Here is a 27348-nt window from a genome sequence, read left to right as displayed (position 1 = left end):
CCTTTTTTACCTCCCTCATGCAGCTGCAAATTTTTCAAGCCTCCCTGCTCCATCCCGAAGGCTAGCTCTGATAAGGCGGAGGAAAAAAAAAAGACGCGAGACGAAATGTTCTCAGAAATCATGGAAGTAACCCGCAATGAAAGAGCTCATCTGAATGAGTGGAAGGACGTGGTATCAAATTACAGGAAAGATGCCAGTGAACGTGAGGACAGGAGGGACGAACGTGAGGGGAGGTGGCAGCAGGAAGATCAGAGGAGGCATGATGCAACGCTGGGGCTGCTGCGTGATCAAACTGACATCCTCCGATGTCTGGTGGAGCTTCAGGAACCGCAGTGGGGTCACAGAGTGCCGCTGCAGCCCCTGTGTAGCCACCCTCACCACTCACCATGTTCCATATCTTCCTCACCCAGACATGTAAGAACGCGTAAGGGAAGGCTTAGTGCACCCGCCCACTCCACCCCAGTGGACAGCCCAACCAAAAGGTTGTCATTACTTTGAAATATTTTTAGTGGCCTTTTCCTTCCCTCCTATCCTCCTCCCAAACCACACCCAGGATACTTTGTCAGTTCTCCCCCTCTTTTTATAATGACGTTTTAATAAAGAACACATGATTTTTAAACGATAGTGACTTATTTCCTTAAGCAAGCTATAGTCGAAGAGGGAGGGTGGGTTGCTTACAGGGAATGAGTCAATCAAGGGGGGCGTTTATCAAGGGAAAACACACAACAGTCACACCGTACCCTGGCCTGTGATGAAACTCGTTTTCAAAGCTTCTCTGATACGCACCGCTTCGTGGTGTGCTCTTCTAATCGCCCTGGTGTCTGGCTGCGCGTAATCAGCGGCCAGGTGATTTGCCTCAGCCTCCCACGCCGCCATAAAGGTCTCCCCCTTACTCTCTCAGAGATTGTGGAGCACACAGCAAGCAGCAATAACAATGGGGACATTGGTTTGGCTGAGGTCTGAGCGAGTCAGTAATGTGCGCCAGCGTGCCTTTAAACGGCCAAATGCACATTCCACCACCATTCTGCACTTGCTCAGCCTGTAGTTGAACAGCTCCTGACTAGTGTCCAGGCTGCCTGTGTATGGCTTCATGAGCCATGGCATCAAGGGGTAGACTGGGTCCCCCAGGATAACTATAGGCATTTCAACATCCCCAACTGTTATTTTCTGGTCTGGGAAGTAATTCCCTTGGTGCAGCTGTTTAAACAGAGTAGTGTTCCTGAAGACACGAGCATCATGAACCCTTCCTGGCCATCCCACGTGGATGTTGGTGAAACGTCTCTTGTGATCCACCAGCGCTTGCAGCACCATTGAAAAGTACCCCTTGCGGTTTACGTACTGGGTCCCCTGGTGATCCAGTGTCAAGATAGGGATATGGGTTCCATCTATCGCCCCACCACAGTTACGGAATCCCATTGCAGCAAAGCCATCCACTATGACCTGCACGTTTCCCAGAGTCACAAACCTTCGTAGCAGCAGCTTAATGATTGCTTTGGCTACTTGCATCACAGCAGCCCCACAGCAGATTTTCCCACTCCAAATTGATTCCCGACTGATTGGTAGCTGTCTGGCGTTGCAAGCTTCCAGAGGGCTATTGCCACTCGCTTCTCCACTGTGAGGGCTTCTCTCATCTTGGTATTATGGCGTTTCAGGGCAGGGGAAAGCAAGTCACAAAGTTCCATGAAAGTGCCCTTACGCATGCAAAAGTTTCGTAGCCACTGCGAATTGTCCCATACCTGCAAAACTATGCGGTCCCACCAGTCTGTGCTTGTTTCCCGGGCCCAAAATCGGCATTCAATGGCCAGAACCTGCCTCATTACCAGCAGGATATCCAAAGCGCAGGGGCCCGCAGTTTGAGAGAATTCTGTGTCCATGTCCTCATCGCTCTCATCGCCGCTCTGCCGTAGCCGCCTCCTCCTCCTCGCCTGGCTTTGCAGGTCCCGGTTCAGCATAGACTGCACGAGAACGCACTAGGTGTTTACAACGTCCACGATTGCGGTCTTGATCTGAGCAGGGTCCATGCTTGCTGTGCTATGGCATTTGCACAGTTTAGCCAGGAAAAAAGGCATGAAAGAGTTGGCTGTTGCTTTCACGGAGGGAGGGGTGAGACTGTACCCAGAACCACCCGCGACAATGTTGTTTTTTGCCCCATCAGGCACTGGGATCTCAACCCAGAATTCCAAGGGGTGGGGGAGACTGCGGGAACTATAGGATAGCTACGGGATAGCTACCCACAGTGCAACGCTCCAGAAATCGACGCTAGCCTCGGTACATGGACGCACACCACCAAATTAATGTGCTATGTGTGGCCGCGTGCACTCGACTTTATACAATCTGTTTTACAAAACCGGTTTATGTAAAATCGGAATAATCCTGTAGTGTAGATGTATCCTCAGCCTCCAAATGGATGTAAAATCTAGCCCATGCAGAACACAATGCACTGTAGAGATGACAAAGGCATGAACTACAGCAGGAAGACCTGTGTCAAAGTTAGAATCAGGACTCACAATTTGTCAGACCACTCTGTTTATTAGCGCAGCGCTCCGCCAATAACATTCAGAATATGTGAGTGGCCATGCAAGGCCCAAACAGTCTTATTTATACAGATAAAAGAGTGGGAATTTAGACAAAGGGACAAAGAAATCAAAACAGTAAAATTCACCTGGGGCACAGCATGCATATCCTATTTCCTTACTAACTGTTATCGATCTAAGGCTAATGCTTCACCAATTGCCCTTAAACAGTGCAATTGTTCTAATGTTAATGTCTGTATTCCTGACACCTGGTTGCAACATTCCAACAACTTTGCTTAAAGGTACAGACAACATTTCTTTAATCCTTTCTATTCTTACTATATAATTCATTCTACTTTTACACCTGCATCCCAAAGAGGTTGCAACCTCCTGATCAAATGCAGATAAAATGAGCAGTATTGGTCACTGCAACTATTTGCTCATTTAATGCAGCCACAAACATAACTAGACCACGAGGCTACCAAGATCAGTTACAATAGCTAGTTCAGAAAATATTAAATTAGGAGCAGCTTTTAGTTTTAAAATTCAACTACAAAGAAACCGTTTTGGTCCAGAAATATTAACCTACTCCAGGAGAAGTAAGTATCCAAATGGCTGAAATTAAGTTTTACTTAATCTCTAACAGTTTCTGTATTTCATTTCAACAGAGAATAGGGAAAGGTATCAGAAGGGTCCTGGAGGCCAAATTTAGGCTATTAGGTATGTAATTAAAGCCCAGGATCTCCATGGCAGCATTTTTTGAAATGCTTCCAGTTTCACACACAAGGCCAGTGAGACAGGCAGAACTGCACTGTCTCAATGAGGCCATGTCTACATCTAAAATTTTGCAGCGCTGGTTGTTACAGCTGTATTAGTACAGCTGTATAGGGCCAGCGCTGCAGAGTGGCCACACTTACAGCAACCAGCGCTGCAAGTGGTGTTAGATGTGGCCACACTGCAGCGCTGTTGGGCGGCTTCAAGGGGGGTTCGGGGAATGCGAGAGCAAACCGGGAAAGGAGACCAGCTTCGCCGCGGTTTGCTCTCGCGTTCCCCGAACCACCCTACAAACCGCAGGGAAGGAGACCTGCTTGTTCAGGGAACGCGAGAGCAAACCGGGGAAGGAGACCAGCTTCGCCGCGGTTTGCTCTCGCGTTCCCCGAACCACCCTGCAAACCGTAGGGAAGGAGACCTGCTTGTTCGGGGAACGCGAGAGCAAACCGGGAAAGGAGACCAGCTTCGCCGCGGTTTGCTCTCGCGTTCCTGGAACCACCCAGCAAACCTCAGGGAAGGAGACCTGCTTGCTCGGGGTTCGGGGAACGCGAGAGCAAGCTGGGGAAGGAGACCAGTTTGATTACCAGAGGCTTCCTCAGGTATGCTGGGATACCTGCTTATTCCACAGAGGTCAAGAAAAGCGCTGGTAAGTGTCTATACTTGATTACCAGCGCTGGATCACCAGCGCTGGATCCTCTACACCCGAGACAAAACGGGAGTACGGCCAGCGCTGCAAACAGGGAGTTGCAGCGCTGGTGGTGCCCTGCAGATGTGTACACCTCCTAAGTTGCAGCACTGTAACTCCCTCACCAGCGCTGCAACTTTCTGATGTAGACAAGCCCTGAGTGGATGAGATGATGGTGAAAGGAAGAAGGGGTTTGGTTCATTAGGAACTGGGGAACCTTTTGGGAAAGGAGGAGCCTATACAGGAAGGATGGGCTTCACCTAAAACAAAATGGAACCACACTGCCGGCATGTAAAATTAAAAATTGTTTAAAGGCTTTTTAAACGAAGGGATGAAGGAAAGCTGACAGGTGCAGAGGAGCACAGGGTTTGAACAGAGACATCCCTTAAGGGAGGATCTATTAACAGGGATTTTCTACATCAGGGATAGGCAATCTATGGCAAGCTGATTTTCAGTGGCACTCACCCTGCCCGGGTCCTGGCCACCTGTCCGGGGGTCTCTGCATTTTAATTTAATTTTTAAATGAAGTTTCTTAAACGTTTTAAAAACCTTAGTTACTTTACATACAACAATAGTTTAGTTATATATTATAGATTTATAGAAAAAGACCTTCCAAAAACGTTAAAATGTATTACTGGCACGGGAAACCTTAGAGTGAATAAATGAAGACTCAGCACACCACTTCTGAAAGGCTGCCGACCCCTGCTCTGTATCCCAGTAAAGAGGAGAGATAGAAGTTGATAAAGTAAAGGTAGGAACTGAAGAGAAATAGTCAAATGAAAAAGAGCCCTGTTTAAATATAACACATGCAAGGCAAGCAACTGATTATTGACAAAATGTACACGTCCTTATACACAAATGCTATAAGTCTAAATACTAAGAAGGGTGAACTAAAGTGTCTGGCATTAAATGAGGATATTGATATAACAGGCAACAAGGAAACTGGATGGAATAAGGAAGAAAAAAATCAGTGGGACCCAGTAATACCACAGTAGAAAATATACAGTAGAACCTCAGAGTTACAAACCCTAACCACACACCTCATTTGGAATAGGAAGTATGCAATCAGGCAGCAGCAGAAACAAACAAAACAAATACAGTACACTACTGTGTTAAATGTAAACTACTAAAATAATAAAGGGAAAGCAGCATTTTTCTTCTATATAGTAAAGTTTCAAAGCTGAAGAAAGTCAATGTACAGCTGTAAACTTTTGAAAAAACGATAACATTTTGTTCAGAGTAATGAACATTTCAAAGTTATAAACAACCTCCATTCCTGAGGAGTTTGTAACTCTGAGGTTCTACTGTATAGGAATGACAGTAGATTGCGCTAGTAGGGGAGTGGCACTGTATGTGAAAAAGCTTAGGCCATGTCTACATCTAAAATTTTGCAGCACTGGTTGTTACAGCTGTATTAGTACAGCTGTATAGGGCCAGCGCTGCAGAGTGGCCACACTTACAGCAACCAGCGCTGCAAGTGGTGTTAGATGTGGCCACACTGCAGCGCTGTTGGGCGGCTTCAAGGGGGGTTCGGGGAATGCGAGAGCAAACCGGGAAAGGAGACCAGCTTCGCCGCAGTTTGCTCTCGCGTTCCCCGAACCACCCTGCAAACTGCAGGGAAGGAGACCTGCTTGCTCGGGGGTTCGGGGAACGAGAGAGCAAACCGGGAAAGGAGACCAGCTTCGCCGCGGTTTGCTCTCGCGTTCCCCGAACCACCCTGCAAACCGCAGGGAAGGAGACCTGCTTGCTCGGGGGTTCGGGGAATGAGAGAGCAAGCTGGGGAAGGAGACCAGCTTCGCCGCGGTTTGCTCTGGCGTTCCCCGAACCACCCTGCAAACCGTAGGGAAGGAGACCTGCTTGTTCGGGGAACGCGATAGCAAACTGGGGAAGGAGACCAGCTTCGCCGCGGTTTGCTCTCGCGTTCCCGGAATCACCCAGCAAACCTCAGGGAAGGAGACCTGTTTGCTCGGGGTTCGGGGAACGCGAGAGCAAGCTGGGGAAGGAGACCAGTTTGATTACCAGAGGCTTCCTCAGGTATGCTGGGATACCTGCTTATTCCACGGAGGTCAAGAAAAGCGCTGGTAAGTGTCTACACTTGATTACCAGCGCTGGATCACCAGCGCTGGATCCTCTACACCCGAGACAAAACGGGAGTACAGCCAGCGCTGCAAACAGGGAGTTGCAGCGCTGGTGGTGCCCTGCAGATGTGTACACCTCCTAAGTTGCAGCGCTGTAACTCCCTCACCAGCGCTGCAACTTTCTGATGTAGGCAAGCCCTTAGAGTCAAAACGTTTTAAATGAATCAAACTGTACATAGAATCTCTACAGACAGAAATTCTATGCTTGAACAATAAGAATACAGCATTAAGAACTATACTACCAACCACTTGACCAGGATGGTGACGGTGATTGTACAATGCTCAGGGTGATTAGAGAGGCTACAAAGGCAGAAAACACAATAATAATGGAGCATTTCAACTATCCCTCATACTGATGGGTAATAAGTCACCTCAGAAGGTATACAGAGATAAAATTTCTAGACATCGTCAATGGAGCAGCTTGTCCTGGAACCCACAAGCGGAGACCCAAGTTTTGATTTAATCTTAAGTGGGGCACAGGATCTGGTGCAAGAGGTAACTGTAGCTGAATCACTCAGTAATAGTGACCATAATGCAATTAAATTTAACGTCTTTGTAGGGAAAAATGCCTAAGAAACCCACCACAATAGCATTTAACTTCAAAAAGGGGAACTATACAAAAATGAGGAAGTCAATTAAATGGAAATTAAAAGGAACAGTCACAAGGGTGAAATGCCTGCAAACTGCATAGAGACTACACCTCTACCTCGATATAACGCTGTCCTTGGGAGCCAAAAAATCTTACTGTGTTATAGGTGAAACCGCGTTATATCGAACTTACTTTGATCTACCGGAGTGCGCAGCCCCGCCCATCTCGGAGCACTGCTTTACCGTGTTATATCCAAATTCGTGTTATATTGGGTCATGTTATATCGAGGTAGAGGTGTATTTAAAAACACCATAATAGAGGTTCAAACTACACAGATACCCCAAATGAAAAAACAGTAGGAAAACCAAAAAATGCCATCATGGCTATACAGCAGAATAAAAAGCTGTTTGATGCGAAAAGGCATTCTTTAAAAATTGGAAGTCAAATCCTATTAAGAAAAACTGAAAGGATCATAAACTCTGGCAAGTCAAGGGTAGAAGTATAATTAGGCAGGCCAAGAAAGAATTTGAAGAGCAACTAGCTAAAGACACAAAAAACCAACAGTAAATTAATCAGGAACCCAGACTAGCCAGAAATTTGTCAGAAAAAACTTGCCAGTCAGTGGGACTACTGGCACTGCTAAAGGATTATTCAAGGAAGACAAGGCCGTTTTGGAGACACTAAATGAATCCTTTGCATCAGTCTTCACTGTAGAGGATATGGGGGAGATCCCTACACCTAAACCATTCTTTTCAGGTGACAAATCCCAGGAACTGTTCCAAACTGAGGTGCCAATAGAGGAGGTTTTGGAAAAAACTGGTAAATTAAACAGGAGCAAGTCACCAGGACCAGATGGTGAGTTTGCAAATAACTCAAATATGATATTGCAGAACTATTAAGAGTGGTATGTAACCTATCACTTAAATAGCCTCGGTTCCAGATGAGTGATGGATCACTAATGTAACTGATTTTTTTTTTTAAAAGGATCCAGAGACAATTCTGGCAATTAAAGGCTGGGAAGCCTAACTTCAGTACCAAGCAAACTGGTTAAAGTATAGTAAAAAACAAAATTATGAGACACAGATGAACATGATTTATTGGGAAAAACTCAATGTGGCTTTTGCAAAGGAAAACTCTGCCTCATCAATCAATTAAGATTTTTTGATGGTGTCAGACATGTCGACAAGGGTGATAAGACGGTTACTCACCGTTGTAACTGTTGTTCTTCGAGATGTGTTGCTCATATCCATTCCAGTTAGGTGTGTGCGCCGCACGTGCACATTCGTCAGAAAACTTTTACCCTAGCAACTCAGTGGGCCGGCAGGTCGCCCCCTAGAGTGGCGCCATCATGGTGCTCGATATATACCCCTGCCGGCCCACCCGCTCCTCAGTTCCTTCTTGCCGGCTACTCCGACAGTGGGGAAGAAGGGCGGGTGTGGAATGGATATGAGCAACACATCTCGAAGAACAGTTACAACGGTGAGTAACCGTCTTTTCTTCTTCGAGTGATTGCTCATATCCATTCCAGTTAGGTGAATCCCAAGCCTTATGTAGGCGGTGGGGTCGGAGTGACATGTGGCAGAATGAAAACTGCTGAGCCAGAGGCTACAGCATCTCTTGACTGTTGAACTAGGGCATACTGCAAAGCAAAGGTATGGACCGAGGACCAATGGAGCTGTGCAACAGATCTTGTGGGTAGGAACATGAGCCAGCAAGGCGGCAGATGAAGCCTGAGCCCTGGTAGAATGCACGGTGATGTGGCTTGGGGAAATATGAGCCAAATCATAACAAGTGAGGATGTACGCCATCACTCAAGATGAGATCCTCTGAGAGGAAAACAAGCAAGCCTTCCCTTTGGTCTGCTACCGTGACAGAGCTGGGGCACCTTTCAAAATGGTTCTGTCAGCGCAATATAAATGCGAGCACTCAACAGACGTCCAGGGAGTGCAATTGTTGCGCCCATTGCGTTGAGCTGTGGATAACATGAAAGGCCGAAACCACCTTAGGGAGGAAAGCCGGGTGTGGTCGTAACTGCACCTTGTCTGTGTGAAACCTAGTGTACGGCGGAACCACCGTAAGAGCTCTGAGCTCGGAGACTGGTCTGGCCGATGTAACAGCTACGAGGAAAGTTGTCGTCCAAGACAGGTATAGCAGAGGGCCGGTCGCGAACGGCTCGAATGGGGGAGACGTAAGTCTGGTTAAAACTAGGTTGAGGTCCCAGATTGGGACTGGGCGGCGCACCCGAGGGTGCAAGCGCTCCAAGCCCTTGAGGGACCTCGAACCCATAGAGTGAGAGAACACGGAACGTCCACCTCACCCTGGCTGGAAGGTAGAGATGGCTGCCAAGTGTACCCTCAGCGATAATACCGCCAGGTCCTGCCGCTGAAGGCCAGAGGCAGGCCAAATAGAGGGGATTGAGACCTCAGTAGGAGCAAGATCGAGCGTATCGCACCTGTAGAAGAAACACTTCCACTCGGCCAGGTACGATGACCAGGTGGAAGGCTTCCTGCCACCCCAGCTCAGTTACGCAGCAGCCACACCGTGAGGCGAAGAGGCTGCAGGTCTGAGTGACGAACCTGTCGTGGCCCTGAGTGATGAGGTCTGGGTGGGGTGGCAGGGTAATTGGGTTTGTTATTGACAGGCTGAGCAACGTGGTGTATCAGTGCTGCCTGGACCACGCTGGAGTGATCATGATGATGCGCGCTCTGCCCCTGTGGAGTTTGAGCAGGACCTAATGAACCAGTGGGAACAGTGGGAAGGCATAAAGGAGTTGGCCTTTCCACGGCATCAGGAATGCGTCCAAGATCGATCCCGAGGAGAGACCTTGGAAGGAGCAGAACATCTGGCATTTTCTGCTCTCGCGGTGAGCGAACAGGTCTATGTGAGGAAAATCTCCACTTCTGGAAAACAGAACGCCTCACATGGGGCAGAGTGACCACTCGTAAGACAGGAAAGACCTGCTGAGTCAAAGCGCCAAGGCGTTCCAAACGCCTGGGAGAAAGAACGTCACCAGCTCCATCGAGTGGGCCATGCAAAAGTCCCAGAGATGGATGGCCTCCTGACAAAAGGGGGAGGACCATGTCCCTCCCTGGTTATTTATGAAGCACATGGCCGTTGTGTTGGCTGTAAACACCGAGATACCACGGCCTCGCAGCTGCCGCTGGAACCCCTGGCATGCCAGACGGACTACTCTCATTTTTGGGGCATTGATGTGGAATGCCAGCTCCCGAGAAGACCAAAGGCCTTAAGCTCGGAGGTGACCATGAGCACTCGAGCAGAGAGGTGACACGTCCGTCGTCAGGGGCAGTAAGGGCTGGGGCGGATGGAACCGCATCCCTGCCCACACCAGGGAGGGAGTTAGCCACCACTCTAGGGAGCCTAAGGTGCTCGAGGGAACGGTGACTACCATGACCATTGGCTCCCTGTTCGGGCGGTACGCCGAAGTGAGCCGGACTTGGAGAGGACGGAGGCGGAGCTTGGCGTGTTTGGTTACAAACTTGCGGGCAGCCATGGACCCAGGAGACTGAGAAAAGTGCGAGCCGAGGTCGTTGGGTAAGTCTGCAGACCTCGGATGATTGTTGCCATTGCCTAAAACTGCGGCTGTGGTAAGCAAGCTCCGGCTAGGTCAGAGACCAGGATAGCCCCTAGGAAGTCCAACCTCTGCATGGGAACCAGAGTGGATTGCTCTATAGTAATCATCAGGCCTAGACCTGTGAATAAGACCGTGACGATGCCCACGTGCTGAGTGGTTTGTGTCTCGGAGTCTCCTCGGATAAGCGAATCGTCCAGATATGGAAAAAACGCATATCCGACATCAGCGAAGGTGACTACGGCCATACACTTGGACAATATCTGTAGAAAGGCCAAACAGCAGGACCGTAAACCAGAAGTACTGATGGTTGGCTAGAAAGCGGAGGTATCTCCTGTGCGGAGGGAAGATGGCGATGTGAAAGTACGCGTCCATCATATCGAGGGCGGCATAGCAGTCCCCAGGAGGCAAGGATGGGATAATGGTTCCCAGGGATACCATGCGGAACTTCAACCTTATCCTAAACTGGTTGAGTCCGCGCAGGACTAGGAAGGTCTGAGACCTCCGTTCGAGTGGGGGACTATGGCATAACGGGAGTAAACCACCTTGCCCCTTTCGTCCGTCGGCGTCTGCACCTCTTGTACGAGGAATTGCTCGTGAGAGGGGTCCCTGAAGCGGGACAGGGTTGGAACAAATTAGAGGTGGTACTCATGCTCCACCGTGCGCAGGACCCAGCGATCTGAAATTAACTGGGGCCACCGCAGGAGAAAGCGGGATTGGGATCCCGGCCTGTGACTGGTACATCGCCCTCAGGCGCACCTTGGGAGGTTCATCTTTGGTCCCAGTGGTAATTGCGAGGGACCTTGACCTTGGCTCTTTAGGGGTCCTGACGTTTGTCTGCGACCACCTTGGCCTCGCCGTTTGCCAAAGTCCTGTCTCTGGTTAGGCACAGAGTATGGCGGCTGGGGACAGAAAGGACTGCATTTGGTCGCTGGCATATGCATGCTGAGAGAGCGCGTTAGGACCCTATTGTCCATCAGGCTTCGCAGCCTGGGGCTGTCTTTGCCGCGAAGAGGCCTTTACCAACAAAGGGTAAGTCCTGAATGGCATACTGCAGCTTTGGCCGGAGGTTTGAAACCGGAAGCCATGAGATGCACCTCATGGCAACACCAAAGGCCAGAGTCCTGGCTGCTGAGTCTGCTGCGTCCAATGAGGCCTGGAGGGACGCTCTAGGTACCTTTTTTTTTTCTCCCCCCCCCCCGTCCTCCAAGACGGCAGCGAACTCTTGGCGGGAGTTTTGAGGGAGAAACTCCATAAACTAAACTACCGTCACCCAGGTGCTATAATTATAGCAGCTAAGCAAGGCTGGTTGCTTTGCTACCCAGAGCTGCAGGGCCTCTGCAGAGTATACCTGGCGGCCAAGTAGGTTCATTCGCCGAGCCTCCTTCGGTTTCGGGGCTGGCGCCCGGTGGCCATGCCAATCCCTCTCCTTAACGGACTGAACGACTAGTGAGCAGAGAGGAGGACGGACAGACGAGTAGTCGTACCCCTTAGAGGGCACCATACCGGGTCCTCTACCTAGGGCCTCCTCCACCTCAGGTTGCCTGAGCATAAGATCTGCGCACGTGGGATGACATGGATGCGTGTCTGGATGGCCATGGAGGTACTAAAAAGAAAAAAAAAAAAAGTCATGGGCAGAGTCTCTGACTCTATCGGGCCTTGCCCAACTCGGCACCGGGGACCGGCACCGGGAGGCGTACCGGTACCTGGAACGAGATCCAGACCTGCAACCAGAACGGTGCCGGGAGGTCGACCAAGATCTCAAGGCTCGGGGAGAGGCTACGGGAGCCATGGTACCTGTCGCGGTGCCGGGAGTCGGAAGGGGCCGATAGTAGCGGGTCGGTGAACGGGATACCGACCGGTGCGGTGAGTGCGACCAGTACCGAGGAGGAAAACAGCACCGGGACTGCAAGTGGTGTCGGGTGTGCCGACGGGACCTGGAGCGTCTGCGGGACCGTGATCATGAATGGTGCCGCTCTGCTGTGCCAACAGAGGACGGTCAAATGAAGAGACTGTATTACCCGCACCGGCGGTGCCGGGGTCAGCCAGCATCGACTCTGTCATGGCAATGAGATCCCTCGCCGTTGGTAATGTGTCCGGCGTGGAGGGAATAGCAGGCTCAACCACAGTGCATACTGGGGAGCTGTCAGGCACCGGATTCGACGGCCCTTGTGGGACCGGGATCGACGGTACCGAGGTCGTCAGAGCCTCGGTAGGTGTCGGTGCTGGGCGATCTGACTTAGACGAGCTCTCTGGCTGCAGTGCAGTTGGCACGGAAGCAGCAGGAGCAGTAAGCTCAATCACGGCGTGTGCCGGGGAGCCGTCAGGCACCGGATTCGATGGCCCTTGTGGGACTGGAATCGACGGTGCCGACGTCATCGGTGCCTCTGCAGGTGTCAGGGCCGGGCAATCCGACTTAGACGAGCTCTCTGGCTGCGATGCAGGTGGCATGGAAGCAGGAGGAGCAAGGGGCTCAACCACGGCACGTGCCGGGGAGCCGTCAGGCACCAGCAGGAATTGTAGGCTCTCTCGACCTTGGAGGGAGGGAGCGGTGCCGAGTTGATGCCGGCGATGGCCGGTGCCGAAAGGCCTTGGCAGTACCGGCGGGATCCGGTGCCGAGGAGGCGCTTCTGCTAGCCGCTTGATCATCGCTCGGTGCCAAAGGTGGAGGGATAAGTGAAAGTCCCGCTCCTTTTTGTTCTCGGCTTAAAAGCTTTGCAAATGGGGCACTTAGCTGTCAAGTGTGATTCCCCGAGGCACTTCAAACAGGAGTCGTGTGGATCTCCTGTCGGCATCGGCTTCTGGCAGGCTGAGCCCATTTTAAAACCCAGTGAGCCGTGCATGGGCTCCGGCACCGGGTGCGGGAAAGGGGATACTTCCTTAACCCCACTAACTATTACTAAACTAACTATGTTAGCAAAGAAAAAACGTAGAACTATACAAATATATATATAAAAGGATTATAACTGCATAATTATATACACGAGAACTACGAGTAGCTAGGGAAGTGGAGGTCAGCTAAGCCGCGCTCCACTGTTCCAACGACCGACACGGGCGGTAAGAAGGAACTGAGGAGCAGGTGGGCCGGCAGGGGTATATATCGAGCACCATGACAGCGCCACTCTAGGGGGCGACCTGCCGGCCCACTGAGTTGCTAGGGTAAAAGTTTTCCGACGAATGTGTACGCGCGGCGCGCACACACCTAACTAGAATGGATATGAGCAATCACTTGAAGAAGAACCAGTAGATATAGCATACTTGGACTTTCTGAAAACCTGTGCTAATGTCTATCACCAAAGGCTTCTAAGCAAAGTAAGTAGACGTGGGATAGGAGGGAAACTCTTCTCATGGGTCAGTACCTGATTAAAAAACCGGAAACAAAAATGTAGGAATAAGTGGTTATTTTTCAGAATGGAGAGAGATAAATCATGGAGGTCCTCTATACTGGGACCTATACTGTTCAAAATATTCACAAATGATCTGGAAAAGGGGGTAAACAGTGAGTGGCAACATTTACAGACAATACAAAATTACTCAAGATAGGCAAGTCTAAAGCAGACTATGAAGAGTTACAAATGGATCTCACAAAATTGGGTGACTGGGCAACAAAATGGTAGATGAAATTTCATGTTGATAAATGCAAAGTAATGAACGTTGGAAAACATAATCCAAACTATACATACAAAATGATGGGATCTAAATTAGCTGGTATCACTCACGAAAAATCTTGGAGTCATTCCAGATAATTCTCTGAAAACATCCGCTCAATGTGCAATGACATTCAAAAAAGCTAACATTGGGAATCCTTGGGAAAGGGATGGATAGTAAGACAGTAAATATCATAATTCCACTATATAAGTCTATGGTATACCCACACCTTGAATACTGTGTGCAGTTCTGGTCGTCCGATCTCAAAAAAAGATATATTAGAATTATAAAAGCTACAGAGAAAGGAAACGAAAATGACTATGGGTATGGAACATCTTCCATATGAGGAGAGATTAAAAATACCAGGACTTTTCATCTTAGAAAAGAGACAACTAAAGGGGATAGGATAGAGGTCTATACAATCATGAATGGTAGGAAGGAAGTAAACAGGGAAGTATTACAAAGCCTCCCTACAAAAACTAGGGGTCACCCAATGAAATTAATAGGTAGCAGGCACACAGTCAACCAGTGCGATTCATTGCCAGGTGATGTTGTGGAGCCCGAAAGTATAACGGAGTTCAAAAGAAGTATTAGGTAAATTCAGAGAGGATAGGTCTATAAATGGCTATTAGACAAGTTGGTCAGGTACGCAATCCCAAGCTTCAGGTATCCCTAAACCTCCAACTGCCAGAATCTGGGATTGGACAACAGGGGATGGATCACTCAAAACTGCTCTGTTAATTCCCTCTGAAACATCTAGCCCTGGGCCACTGTCACAAGACAGGCTACTGGATTACATGGACTATTGGTCTTACCCATATGACTGTTCCTATGTTATTTTCAATTCATCTAAGATGACTTGCACAATTCGATACATCAGATAGAATATGAATCAAAACTATTCACAGCAGACACCTTCCTAAAAACTCATTCGCTCCTGAAATCTCAATGAAGAATTCTTGTGTTACTATTTTATAAAGCTTTTCCACAGAAACATATTTCCTCCAAATGCTGAAAAGCAAAAGCTTTGAATCCAGATGGCACATAATACCAAAATGGTGGCACTAACTGCTGTATGGTTTAATTTTTCAGTGATAAATTCTAGCGAGACTATAGCTAATCAGAAGCTAGAATATACACTAAAACATAGTTTAAAAGAAAAAGCAGGTGCTTCAAATAGCAAATAGATTGTGCATAAATGAATATTCATAAAATAGATTAGGTTCTCTTAAAACTATAGCAAGATGCAAGGCAAGGAGGTATTGGGGAAGAATCTAGGCAGAAGATATACAGAGCAATAGAGAGCATAGCCTTAGGGATACTGATTTCCTTATTCTAATAAAATTCCTCTCAGTGTTAAGAGAAAGTGACTGATTCTTTACCATTGTTATGTGACACTATGCACTTTTTTCAAATATTACTCCTGGGGGAATTCTGCACCAAAAAATTAAAAATTCTGCATGTGTGTGTCAAAATAACACAATATAATCACACCAGCTTCATTTATTTTGGTAATTTATTTCAAAATACCTGTAAGCAAACATGCCTGTAACAATACAGACCAAAAAAAGATTCTGGTAATTTTTTTTGGACAAATAGATTCCTTACTAAACGTATTAATACACAACTTTGAGCGATTAATTTAAACTACAATACAGAAATGTTCTTCCTGCACCTGTCAGAAGCAGTGCAAAAGGCTTGGGGAAGTCAGGGGCAATGGAGAAGCTGAGGAAGAGGGAAGGAGCCTGGAGTGAACCTGGAAGGTTGTTGGATGTGGGTGGGAGAAGTAGAAACGAGGGGGGGGAGGTTGGGAAGGGCGGGGGGAGGGACTGTCAGGAATTGGGGATCCTCCCCAAGCCTCTCCTATTCAGTCAGGCACATCTGCCTCTGCTCCTCTGTGTCCTTACACCACCCATGTCTCTCTGCTGCCTCCTCCATCATCCCCATGTGGTCTGCAACCCCCACACTCATTCAGCCCCTGGCTCAATGATGTCACTCCACTAGCTTTTGAGCTTGCGCCCTAGTCTGTCCCCACTACTAGCCATTCTGAACTTCAGACTTTGACACCTCTCCCCCACAGCAGCCTCATGTGCCCCACTATCTATCCTAACCTGGCTCTGCAGGAAGGGTGCTGTGATGAACTTCAAATTACTCTTCGGGAAATTCTACAGCACTGCAAACGCACAGAATTTTTTTCCCCGCAGAAAATACACTGCACCCAAGTACTGCAGTTCTGCTTTTTGCCCACCACAGGCCGCTGTGGTACCAGAATAGCCAGCAGCAGGCTGCATTCATGCAGGTGCCTGTTCTGGCACCACCTACATTATGTAGGATGGCTGTATCCAAGTAAAGGAACACTTCCTTTCTGGTCTGTGGATGACTCTACTGGAAAAGGCCTAATAGAACTGTTTATGAAAGTTTTGAATGAGAATAAAATAAAGCTTTATGACTGCCACAGGCAAGCTATGACAATGGCATGAACATAATGGGAAGAATCAGTGGTGTCCAGGCAAGGACCCTTGCACTGAACCCAAGAGCATTCTTCTTGCCTTGTGGCTGCCATTCCCTCAACATGGTTGTGTCAGATGCAGCAGCATATTTTTAAATTCAGTTTCTCTCTTCAGAGTACTTCAAAGGATATATGTCCTGTTTTCAGCATCAACTATCAGGCAGAAGATCCCTACCAGCAATGTTATAAATCTGACTCTAAAAACTACTAAGTGACACTCACTGGAGAGCCATATTGACAGTGTACGGCCAGTGAGGTACCAAGTGACTGAAGTTTATGATGCCCTGATGGAACTGGTGCAATCAAGTAAAGTCGAGGCCAGAATCTGACACCAGGTTCAATGCCTGACAAACCAGATCCACGACTTCAAATTTCTAGTTTCAGTTGTGGTTTGGCATGATATCCTGTTCTAAGTAAACTTGGTAAGCAAGGCAATAGAAACTCATTTGATGGACATTATGGCCGCTACTATCTTGATGAGAAGCTGCCTTGATTTCATCAAGATAGTAGCGGCCATACTGGGTCAGACTAAAGGTCCATCAAGCCCAGTACCCTATCTTCTGACAGTGGCCAATGGCAGGTGCCCCAAAGGAAATGAACAGACAGGTTATCACCATGTGATCCATGCCCTGTCACCCAATCCCAGCTTCTGGCAAACAGAGGCTAGGGACAACATTCCTGCCCATCCTGGTTAATAGCCATTGATGGACTTATCTTCCATGAATCTATCTAGCTCCCTTTTGAACTCCATTATAGTACTGGCCCTCACAACACCCTCTGGCAAGGAGTTCCAGAGGTTGACAGTGCGTTGCGTGAAAAAATATTTTGGTGTTTGTTTTAAACCTGCTACCTATTAATTTCATTTGGTGGCCCCTTGTTCTTGTATTATGAGAAGGAGTAAATAACATTTCCTTATTTACCTTCCCTATACTACTCATGATTTTATAGACCTCTATCACATCCCTCCTTAGTCATATCTTTTCCAAGATGAAAAGTTCCAGTCTTATTAATCTCTCCTCATACGGAAGCCGTTCTATACTCCTAATAATTTTTGTTGCCCTTTTCTGAAGCTTTTCCAATTCCAATATATCCTTTTTGAGATGGGATGACCACATCTTCACACAGTATTCAAGGTGTAGGCGTGACATGGATTTATATAGAGGCAATATATTTTCTGTCTTCATTGTGATCTACAGAGACAATGGATTTGAAGATGCCATCACTGCTGCCAAAGAAATGGTGGAAAACTTAGGAGTTGAGCCTGTCTTCAAGGAAACTCATCGACTAGAAAAAGACCGTTCGGTTACGAAGGCAGAGATAAGGTAATGGGAAGCTCGGAAGAAAAATTCAAAAGGGAGGTTTTTTGCTCACTCGTTGACTCTGCTCAAGTATCCACTGAAGAAAGGTTTGGACAAATGAAGCATACAAAAAGACCTGAGTTTTTGTTATAAGATCCTAATAAGCTGCTAGCGGACAGGAAAATACTCGAACAATTGTATGGATCTGCACTGGACACTGACACGGGGGAATGTTCGGACGTCACTGTTGATCTCTATGTTGAATTGGACAACACCCATTACAATTTGTCACACAGGAAGCATCCTTCACTCCAAGCTCTCCAATTCATTAATGATGCACAGATGAAGGATGCATTTCCTACTGTGCAGATAGCTTTAAGAATTCTGCTGGTCACAGTTGCGAGTGGTGAGCACAGCTTTTCGAAGCTCAGGCTCATTAAAAACATATCTTCGATTGACAATGGCCAGTGAAAGACTGACATAGCTTGCTATTTTATCGCTCGAAAATGCCATTGGCCAGTCTTTGGATCTCTCTGACGCTATGCATCAGATCATGAGGGCAAAGGCAAGAAAAGCAACCTTTTAAACTAAATAATTGGGGTTAACATTCTAAGGATGTCACCTACTGAACAACTGTTATATATGGCACGAATAAATACAGATTTACAAATCCTAGCGTGCAAATTTATTGTCTTATATGACAGGATAAATCATGTATGCAAATTGCGCAAAGTTGTGAAATTAGCTACAAATGAAATAAAAAATAAGATATTCAGAAATTTAAATGGAGGGGGGAGGAAGGAGCGCCAAAGATATCTGCCTGAGATGCCATTTGGTCTAGGGTGGCCCTGCATGTATATGAAGTCTTCGGAGTATCTACTAGAGCATTGCAGCTATACATTCCATGTTTTCTGTGATTAGCCAACTGCCTTTGGAATTATGAAACAAACTATACACATTGCTATTTTTATACAAAAACCAAATGCCACCTCTAGAGTCTGATCAAGTATACAATTTGCATGGCAGTTTTTTTGTTTTTTTAAAAGAAGCCAAGTCTTCTAAGAAATACCACTTTTAAATTTCAGTAAATTTAAAGCCTCTCTGAAACAATGTGAAAATCTTTAAAACGGCATTAAAAATCCTACTCTGTTCACATTTTAAGATTCAGTATTTGTAACCAAAATACAACATTTTTCTGGTGAACCGTGCATTGCATTGTTGGGAATTTAAGACAAACAGTAAAACATGCAATGAGTTCATATGTACTATGACCATCTAAACCAGTGGTTCTCAACCCATGGCCCACTTGCAGCCCAATCAGCACTCAGCTGTGGCCCATGTGACATCCTCAGGGCCAGATAGGTAGCATATATATATTCTGTGGATGCAGCCAACATAACACACAGAGCTGCATACACAGACTACAATGGTAAATTGGTTGAGAACCACTGATCTAAACAGTTGTAAACTCAAAGATAAACATGGTACAAAGATGTTCATTTATTTTTTGGGTGAGTGTTGGTCTTCCGTAGAATATGTTGACAGCTATCATTTTAATATTTAATTTAAAAATTAATGGACTATTAGGGACTATTTGATATATTAAGTTGTATAGAAGGTGCATTTTTGCTGCTGAACAAGGAATTAAGGCATTAATGAGCTTCTTTCCAATTCTTCACTTAATGAAATTATAAATTTCTTAATTACTAGAGTTGGGGTTCATTCTTAATGTGAACCAAATTATCCAGAACTCTGATTCATTTACTACACAGATTAGAACACATGAAGGTGGACTCTACCTCCTTCAACAAATCTAAACCATTTCTATTAGGGTTCATCCTAGCTACAATTTTGGGGCTCTGTTATTGACTTCAATGGGAGTAATTATATTCTAAAGGTTAAGCATGTTTAGTGCTCCAACGGATTACAGCTAGAATGCCTAGTATCTTGCAAGACTAAATCCTTTTATTCTCTAACCCTCCCTCAGACTCTGTATTTAAATCCAAGCATGCATTACAGACAAACTAAGCAGTGTTTTGGAATTCTGATGCTAACTTTCCTGTTTGGGCAAGGTGTTGGTGTGTAGCCTGATTTTGGTCAACATTTATAGTATCCACTGTCAAGAAGATTCCCACTCTTGGACAATGAACTTAATTTATTTATTGCATCAGGCTGAAAAAGAAAGTCAGAAGTAATAGCTACCTAAATATTCAACCAGCAATTTCTTCTCTTATTTTGAAAAACAAAGCTTTGCTCAAAACCATACAATCTGGGATTCTAGTTCCTATGAATACCCATTAGCAATAGCTGAGGGAAGTGGAAGAAATTCATTGTACATTGCAGAAGTGTAACTTTTTCTGTGTGCAATATAATGAAAAATGTTAGTGCTATCTGCATATTTTAAATAATGCTGAAAGTCAATTGTACATTTTGTTTAAATTGCTGAGCTAGAATATGGTAAACATGAAAGTGCATTTTTCTAAACTATTAGCAATTCTGCTCATTACAAGTGTTAAAGTAGTATTTGCGTATGTTGCTTAAAAGGGAATAATTTAAGAGTAGTTCTACCATACATACATACAAGACCGGTAGCTGCCTTACAGTAACTGTCCAGATTACTGCAAGCAGCAAATATTTCCTGATCCTTTTCAGCACAAGAACTCTTACTTGAGTTCTTGCTAAATTGTGACCTTTAAGAGAGATTTTTAGAAGGACTTGATAGGTTCATTTTTTTAAAAAAGATTTTAAAATTTACAATTTGATATGAGAAGCAAAAATAATCAACACACACTTAACCCAGCCTATAACAGTCTCCATACATGATTAAACTTTTTTCTTTGTACAAGGCCTTAGTATAAATGTTAGTGGTAGAAGGCCAGAGAATAGTTATAAACAATGATGTGTTTAAGACTGGAGTTTGCATTAAAACTCTGTTTTACTTCCTAGTATTCTTTTTAATCCATGTGTAGTAGCAGACAAGAAATGCTGATAAAGAAGTGAACCTATACTTTTTCAAAAAAATATATATATTAATTTATTTCACAGATTTTCAAAATACTGAATATAGGAAAAATTATCTTACCTTACCCAAAAAAGTTTCCTTTCTTCTAACAGGAAAGTCCACAGAACCAATCCACTAAGCACAAGAACTGCAGTTCTGAGGGAGCTTTAATCTGGCACAGTCTCCTCCAATTTCTTTGCACTATACATATGTGTATCCTCTCCAATAGCTGGAGTGGAATTTGAAGTTGATCTGCAGAAGGAAGTGCGTGTATGAATTTTTTGTTCTATTTTATAACCTTTGAATTAAACTTTAAAAGACTTTGGTCTATGAAGTAACTTTGGAAGTAAGTTCTTCAAAGTTTAATTCAGCAGTTAACTAAAACAAGAATTAGTGCAAACTCTTTTTACTGTAGAACAAACTTAAATCCATGCCAACTATCGGAGAATATACACATATATAGTGTACCCTCAAAGAAAATAGAGAGTGAGACCAATTAAATCTCCCTCAGAATGATAATTTGTGCTGGATGGATTGGATCTGTGGATTGGATCCTGCTAGACGAAAGGACATTCTTAGTAAATTAAGACATTTTCTTATTACTTACTTGGAAGGTCTGTTGTTCCATTACAATGGGATATCTAATAGCAGTGCATCAACAGGGAAGGAAAACAAACAACAAATAAGATAGATGTATCACACTCAGTTTTAAATATAAAACTAGGGGTGAACACAGTATGCAGATAACTGTCTTCAATGGCAGAAATTAAGGGGACCCATGCAATTAATTTGTAAAAACTTAGTGAAGCTATGAACAACATTACCAGATGGTCACCCTGTACCTTTCTGTATGCTGGATATGATCCTTCCGGATGGGAGGCTACTCTGGCTCTGAATAAATGAGCATGAATATTGGGGGGGGTAGGGGGAAGAGGCTTATACCATTGACAGCTTTGGAAATGTCATAACGTAGTCATCTAATAACTGAAGCCATACGGTATGTTTTTATTTATTATGATGGGGGTTACAGACCACAGCTAGGGATTTCCTGAAATGGATTGCTCCATTCAGTGTTAATTTTTAGCACTCTAACACATCAGTTGTGCATGGAGTTCTTTTTAAGGAGTTCTGCACGTCGGCAGAAAAGAAAACAATTTCTTATAATCAGGTTAATTGGGGGAATAAAGGTTTAGAACATCTTTGCCTCATGAGAAGTGCAGAAATGTAGTGCTTAATTTGTAATGAAAGAGGTACCAAGGCTCAAGCAATTAGGGTGCTAGGGCTCAAGCAATTTTTTTTTTTTTTTTTTTACTTTCATAATTGACGCAGAAAGACCAGATATCCTGGGACTATGAATTGCCAAGCCTCAGGTGCCAGGGCTCAGCCCTGGCACAAATTAAGCACTGCCATAATGCCTTTCCCCAATCAGACCTTAACCTCCAAGAATGCTCCTTGATGAAGTGACTATATCTAGTGTGTCAGCCTTTAAAGATAGAAAATCTATGGCACTTCTGACAAGGAATTAAAATGCTTAGTCAGAGCATTTGATACAACATCTAGTTCCCAGAAGGAAGTTCTCATTGATGTGGATTTGAGATGTGTGGCATTCAAAGAAATATTTCATCTGGATGAGAGGACATTCCTGTCTTTAGTGAGCTGGAAATGGTTACAATTTGTATTTTAGAGACCAAGACTTTAGGACAATTTTAAGAATTGCTTTGCCCTTGCATTAACTGAATCCATCCATGCTAATAACTGAATATTGTCATTCACACAGATGTGGCCCTTGAAGATGCCCTGTTTGTAGATATTATTTCAAAGCTAAAAGTGTTACACACATCTAAATACATTGCTTTAATTGATACCTCTCATCATGTAAGTCAATGTAGTTTTTTCTAGGCTTGGATGCAAATACTTCTTGTAAAGGAGGCATAACCAAATGGCAGTTGTTATCTAAATTGGACAGGAGAACTAGGACCTCCTGAACAACATGAGACCACCTGACTCATTTGTGTGAGCACGCATGCGCACACTTCCATCCTGGAGAACAGTGTGGCCAGTAAAAGACAGAAAGACACTCATCGTTGGCCATAGGAGAATGTAGCTACAATCATGCAGTCTATTAATCTTGCATTCTAGAATAAGACTTGAGTTTCTTTGCTGGGTTCTGGATACAAATAGATCCATTGACAGGCTACTTGAAGGCCAGATTCTCTACTTGAAGATCTTGGGCTGTATACTCCACTCTCCCAGATTTATCATTTGCTTTCTTAAGCAGTTGCTATGATGCTTATTCTCTCTTTATGTATAGTGCTTAGGAAAACAGAAGATTCTTCCTTTTGGCCAGAAACAGAGAAGTGGTTGAGGATCTGGTATCTTCCCTCTCATTGATAAAAGCCAATGATGAAGTGTTGGAAGAAGTTCCCCCTTATTTGTAGGGTACAAAGAGATAAGCAACCCAAGATAATAGTATAAAAACAGAAGGGAGAGCCAAATTTATTGATGTGCTATAGATGATGCCTAATTGACTTCTTGAACATTATACATGCTCCCTAAGCTCCCACTCCAGGCAGAGGCAGGGGAACCCTTTATATGAAGCAGCCATTGTGTTTCAGAATCCTAAGCACTCAAGGCAGGGTTTCATAAGGGTGGAGTGACACCTTATTAAAGGGGCAGGGAAAATAGAAATAAGAGATGGGCGAAGACGACCCTTACCATCTACTTTTTCCTGTATGTCTGGACTGCTCTCCTTCTCATTTCTCCAGGGTTGGCTTTATGGAGGAGAGTTAGAAAAAGGCAGGATATAGTCCACACACAGCACGAGTTGGTTCAGTTAGCTCAGCAGGTGTGGCATGGCTGACCCAAGGCGAGCAGGATTCGGTTGGGTAGGCACTTTGTGCCCTTTTCTGCCAGCCTCCCAATTCCTCCTGTTGTGTTCTTGCCTGAGAGATCTACCCAGACATGCTACTCTGAAAGTTGTTGAAGTTAGCTACCTAAGCATCAGAAGGTTGTTTCCAGGAACCTTGCTGCAGAGCCCCCAAGGTTGAATAATAGATCAGAAATGCTTAGATCCAATAAGCTGAATTGCAAGAATAAACAAGGATTCCTTTTTGGCTGTTTTGTTTTCTTGCTCTGAGCAGGTCTGGTAAAGCCTTCCAATTGCTGGAGGCAGTATGTGCTATCTGGTCAGGTTTTCAGGGCAGTGGCCAGTCCCAGCCTGCTTTGATTGACAAGTCTGGTTTCTGCCTCAAAGAAGCTGCATATAAGATCCATTGTACTGAAGTGGCAAAACTTTCATTGCAAAGCAGACATTCCTTGAGAAGAAAATACTAGACTAGAACTTCCTAAAATAACAAAAAGCCAATTCAAGATTTTATGCTGTGGTATCCAGAATCTCTGCAAGAGTGAGTGGGCCATTTCAACCACAGAAGTCTTCCAAGAAACTATACAGCAGCTGGTTTGATTGTTGTCCAACAGAAACCTTAACTGGTCAAACTAAGCATTTCCTCGATATCTTATCCAAGATTAATGAGAAACTACCGTCAAAATGCAATAACTCTTGCTTGTACATATGCTTAGAAGGATTAGATATTTTGTCAGCGTTAGTAAACATCACTCTACACACAAAAATAATAGAAATTTACAGATAGACAAAGAAAAATGCTCTTTGAGAGCTCCTTAAGAGTCTGAGCTAAGGATATTTACTTTGTATATTTTTGACATGTGATGTTACTAATGTGTTTTAAACAGTTAAAGCTTTAATTTTTTTAATCTCAATGTCTACTGTTTTAAATTATTGCCTGTCCTCACCCATAATTTCCTGCAACTGTGAACATTTAGATCAATCAAAATGGGGAAAAATGCTTAAACCCCATAATTTTTACAATAGTGACAATTTAAATCAACACAAATAAGAAAAGCTTAAAAATAAACATTGATATTATCCATTAAGATTATAAAAAGACAAATCAAATTTTGCCAAGCCTGCTTGTAAATCAAGCATCTAAATCACCAGCTGCCTGATGGGAGACCTGCTCCCACCAGGCCAGCACAAACCAATCAATCAGATAGTGCAAGACCCCAGTTCTTATGGAAATATTTTAACATCTTCTGTCACCCATTTGTCTCTGCTTTGCCATAGATCAGACCCACAAGTTCCAGTCACAATAGTAGTACTTGCACTGTAGGACACTGAGCTTACTTCTACATTATTCCAAAAATCTCATTCCAACAGACTGTTTCTTAATCTTTAATTTTGAAATTTTATAAAGCATTAAAATTTCTATTTTATAAAGATCAATATGTTCAGTAAATCTTTTTAATACAAAATTTTTTTTACTGGCTGAAGACCTAGTTATAGTAGCTTTTAAGTATACTCCTTAGCTTTTGTCAATTTCTAGCTACAGAATGAAATATTTTACACAGGCTTCCTAACAGGGCAAAAAAATTATAAACATTTAAACTGAATCCCATCTCCTATTAAAATAGATGGCATTTGTGATACCGTGTGTCAGCACTTCCAGTTTATAAACTTTACTTGACAGAACTGGACAAAAATTCAAGGTCACTGCTATTCCGAAGGCTACTTCTGAAGTTCAAAATAACCACATATTTATTTAGACTACTATCTTTAGTTGCTTATGACTCTGTATGTGCACAGAAATCATAGTCATCTATGGAAGAGGTGAGAATCAGAAGCAAACATGGTATCTTATAATAGAGTGTTCAGGTTACCTCCCAGAAGCTATCACTAGAAACCTCTACTCCAACAGAATCATCATATGATCCAGACATTTCTATGTTTGGAGAGCTTGCAAGTGTTCAGTGTTCTATTATCAGCACCAGATCTTCAAAAATCTGTAGGAAGGACAAAGAAAACATTACTAAACATTAAACTTACCCATAATTTGCTATGATTCTGAGTGTTCATTTCTTCATAGACTTTTAGCCTAAAAGTTAACAATAACATTTTCAATACCTCCTCCAAATCAATATACGCTCAGTTACTGCTTACTTATATCCTTACTTCCAGCAACAGCAAACCGTAAGTATTACATGTTTGGCACATCTACGTACATTACTAAGACCAGGTCTACACTAAAAAGTTAGGTCAACCCAGCTACGTCACTCATGGATATGAAAAATCAACACTGCTTAGTAACATAGGGCTGGTCTACACTACTGTGGTAAAATCGATCTAACTTATGCAACTTCAGTTACATAAACAATGTAACTGAAGTCAGCATAGTTAGATCCACTTACTGTAGTGGCTACACTGTGCCATGTTCTCCTGTTGCTCTCCTGTTGACCTCCCTTACGCTTCTCAGGGAGGTGGAGTACACAAAACTTAGCATGTCTTCACCGGACCTGCTAAATCAACACTTGCTGCACTTGACTGCAGCAGTGCTGATTTACCAGTAAGGGTACATCTTCGCTACCCGCCGTATCGGCGGGTAGCAATCGATTGCTCGGGAATCGATATATCGTGTCTCATCTAGACGTGATATATCGATCCCCGAAAGCACTTATATCGATTCCGTAACTCCACCAACCCGAACGGAGTTGCGGAATCGACAGGGGGAGCTGTGGACATCGATCCTGTGCCGTGAGGACAGTGAGTAATTCGATCTTAGATACTGTCTGTTACAGCTGTCCCCCTGCTGCATTCCTTTTTCCCCTCTCCTTTCTGTTTGTCCTGTGTGGCCGCTCCTCCCGGCCATTGTGCTAACTAAAGTCACAGCCCTATTCATAGGAATGGCTTGTACAGACTAACTGGAGCCATTGCTCTGCCTAGGGAAGGGGCTTCTTGCTTCTTTGTTTGGCTCCTTTGGTCAGACCTGGGCTCAGTGTGGGGGGCGCTGCCCAGAAATGCAAGACCTGAAGTGGCCAACTAATTAAGCATATGAGTCATACCTGTGGCTCAGAACATGCCCAGGCATGCCTATGCTTACCTGCAGCCTTTCCCTGCCTTCTCTCCTCCCCTGTATCAAGAGGAGCCAATCAAAAGTACTGGTGGGAAACTGCTTGAGTTTGCCTTTAAAGCCGGACATTTTCTGATCAGACCTCGGAGAAGGTCCTTGCTTTGCCACCTGGTCTGATCAGCTAGGGGTCTTTGGGGGGCCCTCTCCCCGCTCTCGTTTGTTTTTGAGCATACTCTTGTTTTTAAACTCCCCTCCCACGAACAACGAATTTGTGCCTGGAGATCTCCTGATTATTGTAAGCGAATCGAGTCCTCTCTCCATCCTCCGATGCTACTGCCGTTCCTGCCTCTGTGCTTGCTGCTGTCCTGGGGATTGGTAAGAACTCCCTCTTGCAGACTCCCCCTGTCCTAGCTGCTGGCCTTGTTTCCCCAGCAGACAGACCCAAGCTAACTCCTTGGTCTGTATCTGTAATCTGTTTCTTGCTCCGCAGCGCCTTTACTGCTAAAAATAAGCCTATGCCGCTGCTAAGCTGTGCCTTCCTGGACTGTATCCTGGGCTGCCAGCTTGCAGCCGCCCCACTGCTGCAGCCACCCCCTACCCCCCAGGGGCTGTACCCTGGGCACACACCACTCTGCCCTCTGGAACTGCTCTCCCTCCCAATCAAAGAATCGACATAGTGTAAGGTG

General features: G+C 45.0%; 1 protein-coding gene and 1 long non-coding RNA gene across 8 annotated transcripts in view; one reads left to right on the top strand and one right to left on the bottom strand.

Moving 5' to 3' along the window:
- Window positions 1–57, top strand: part of LOC115638618 — a 34867-nt gene extending 34810 nt beyond the window's left edge. Inside the window, exon 6 of the long non-coding RNA XR_003997492.1 lies at window positions 24–57. This is a non-coding gene — a long non-coding RNA (uncharacterized LOC115638618). The remainder of the gene's footprint in view (window positions 1–23) is intronic.
- PACSIN2 (protein kinase C and casein kinase substrate in neurons 2) overlaps window positions 1–27348 on the bottom strand; it is a 145122-nt gene that overhangs the window by 49067 nt on the left and 68707 nt on the right. For 2 of the 7 annotated variants that reach the window (XM_030540357.1, XM_030540368.1), the window contains exon 2: window positions 25476–25598. The exons of the other annotated variants lie outside the window; for them this stretch is intronic. In XM_030540357.1, the coding sequence (XP_030396217.1) occupies window positions 25476–25535 (60 nt within the window). In that variant the 5' untranslated portion in view covers window positions 25536–25598. The remainder of the gene's footprint in view (window positions 1–25475; window positions 25599–27348) is intronic. 7 annotated transcript variants of the gene reach the window in all.

The sequence above is a fragment of the Gopherus evgoodei genome, chromosome 1, assembly GCF_007399415.2.
Source record: "Gopherus evgoodei ecotype Sinaloan lineage chromosome 1, rGopEvg1_v1.p, whole genome shotgun sequence".
NCBI classification, from domain to species: Eukaryota; Metazoa; Chordata; order Testudines; family Testudinidae; genus Gopherus; species Gopherus evgoodei.
This window is presented reverse-complemented; position numbering and strand designations above follow the sequence as displayed.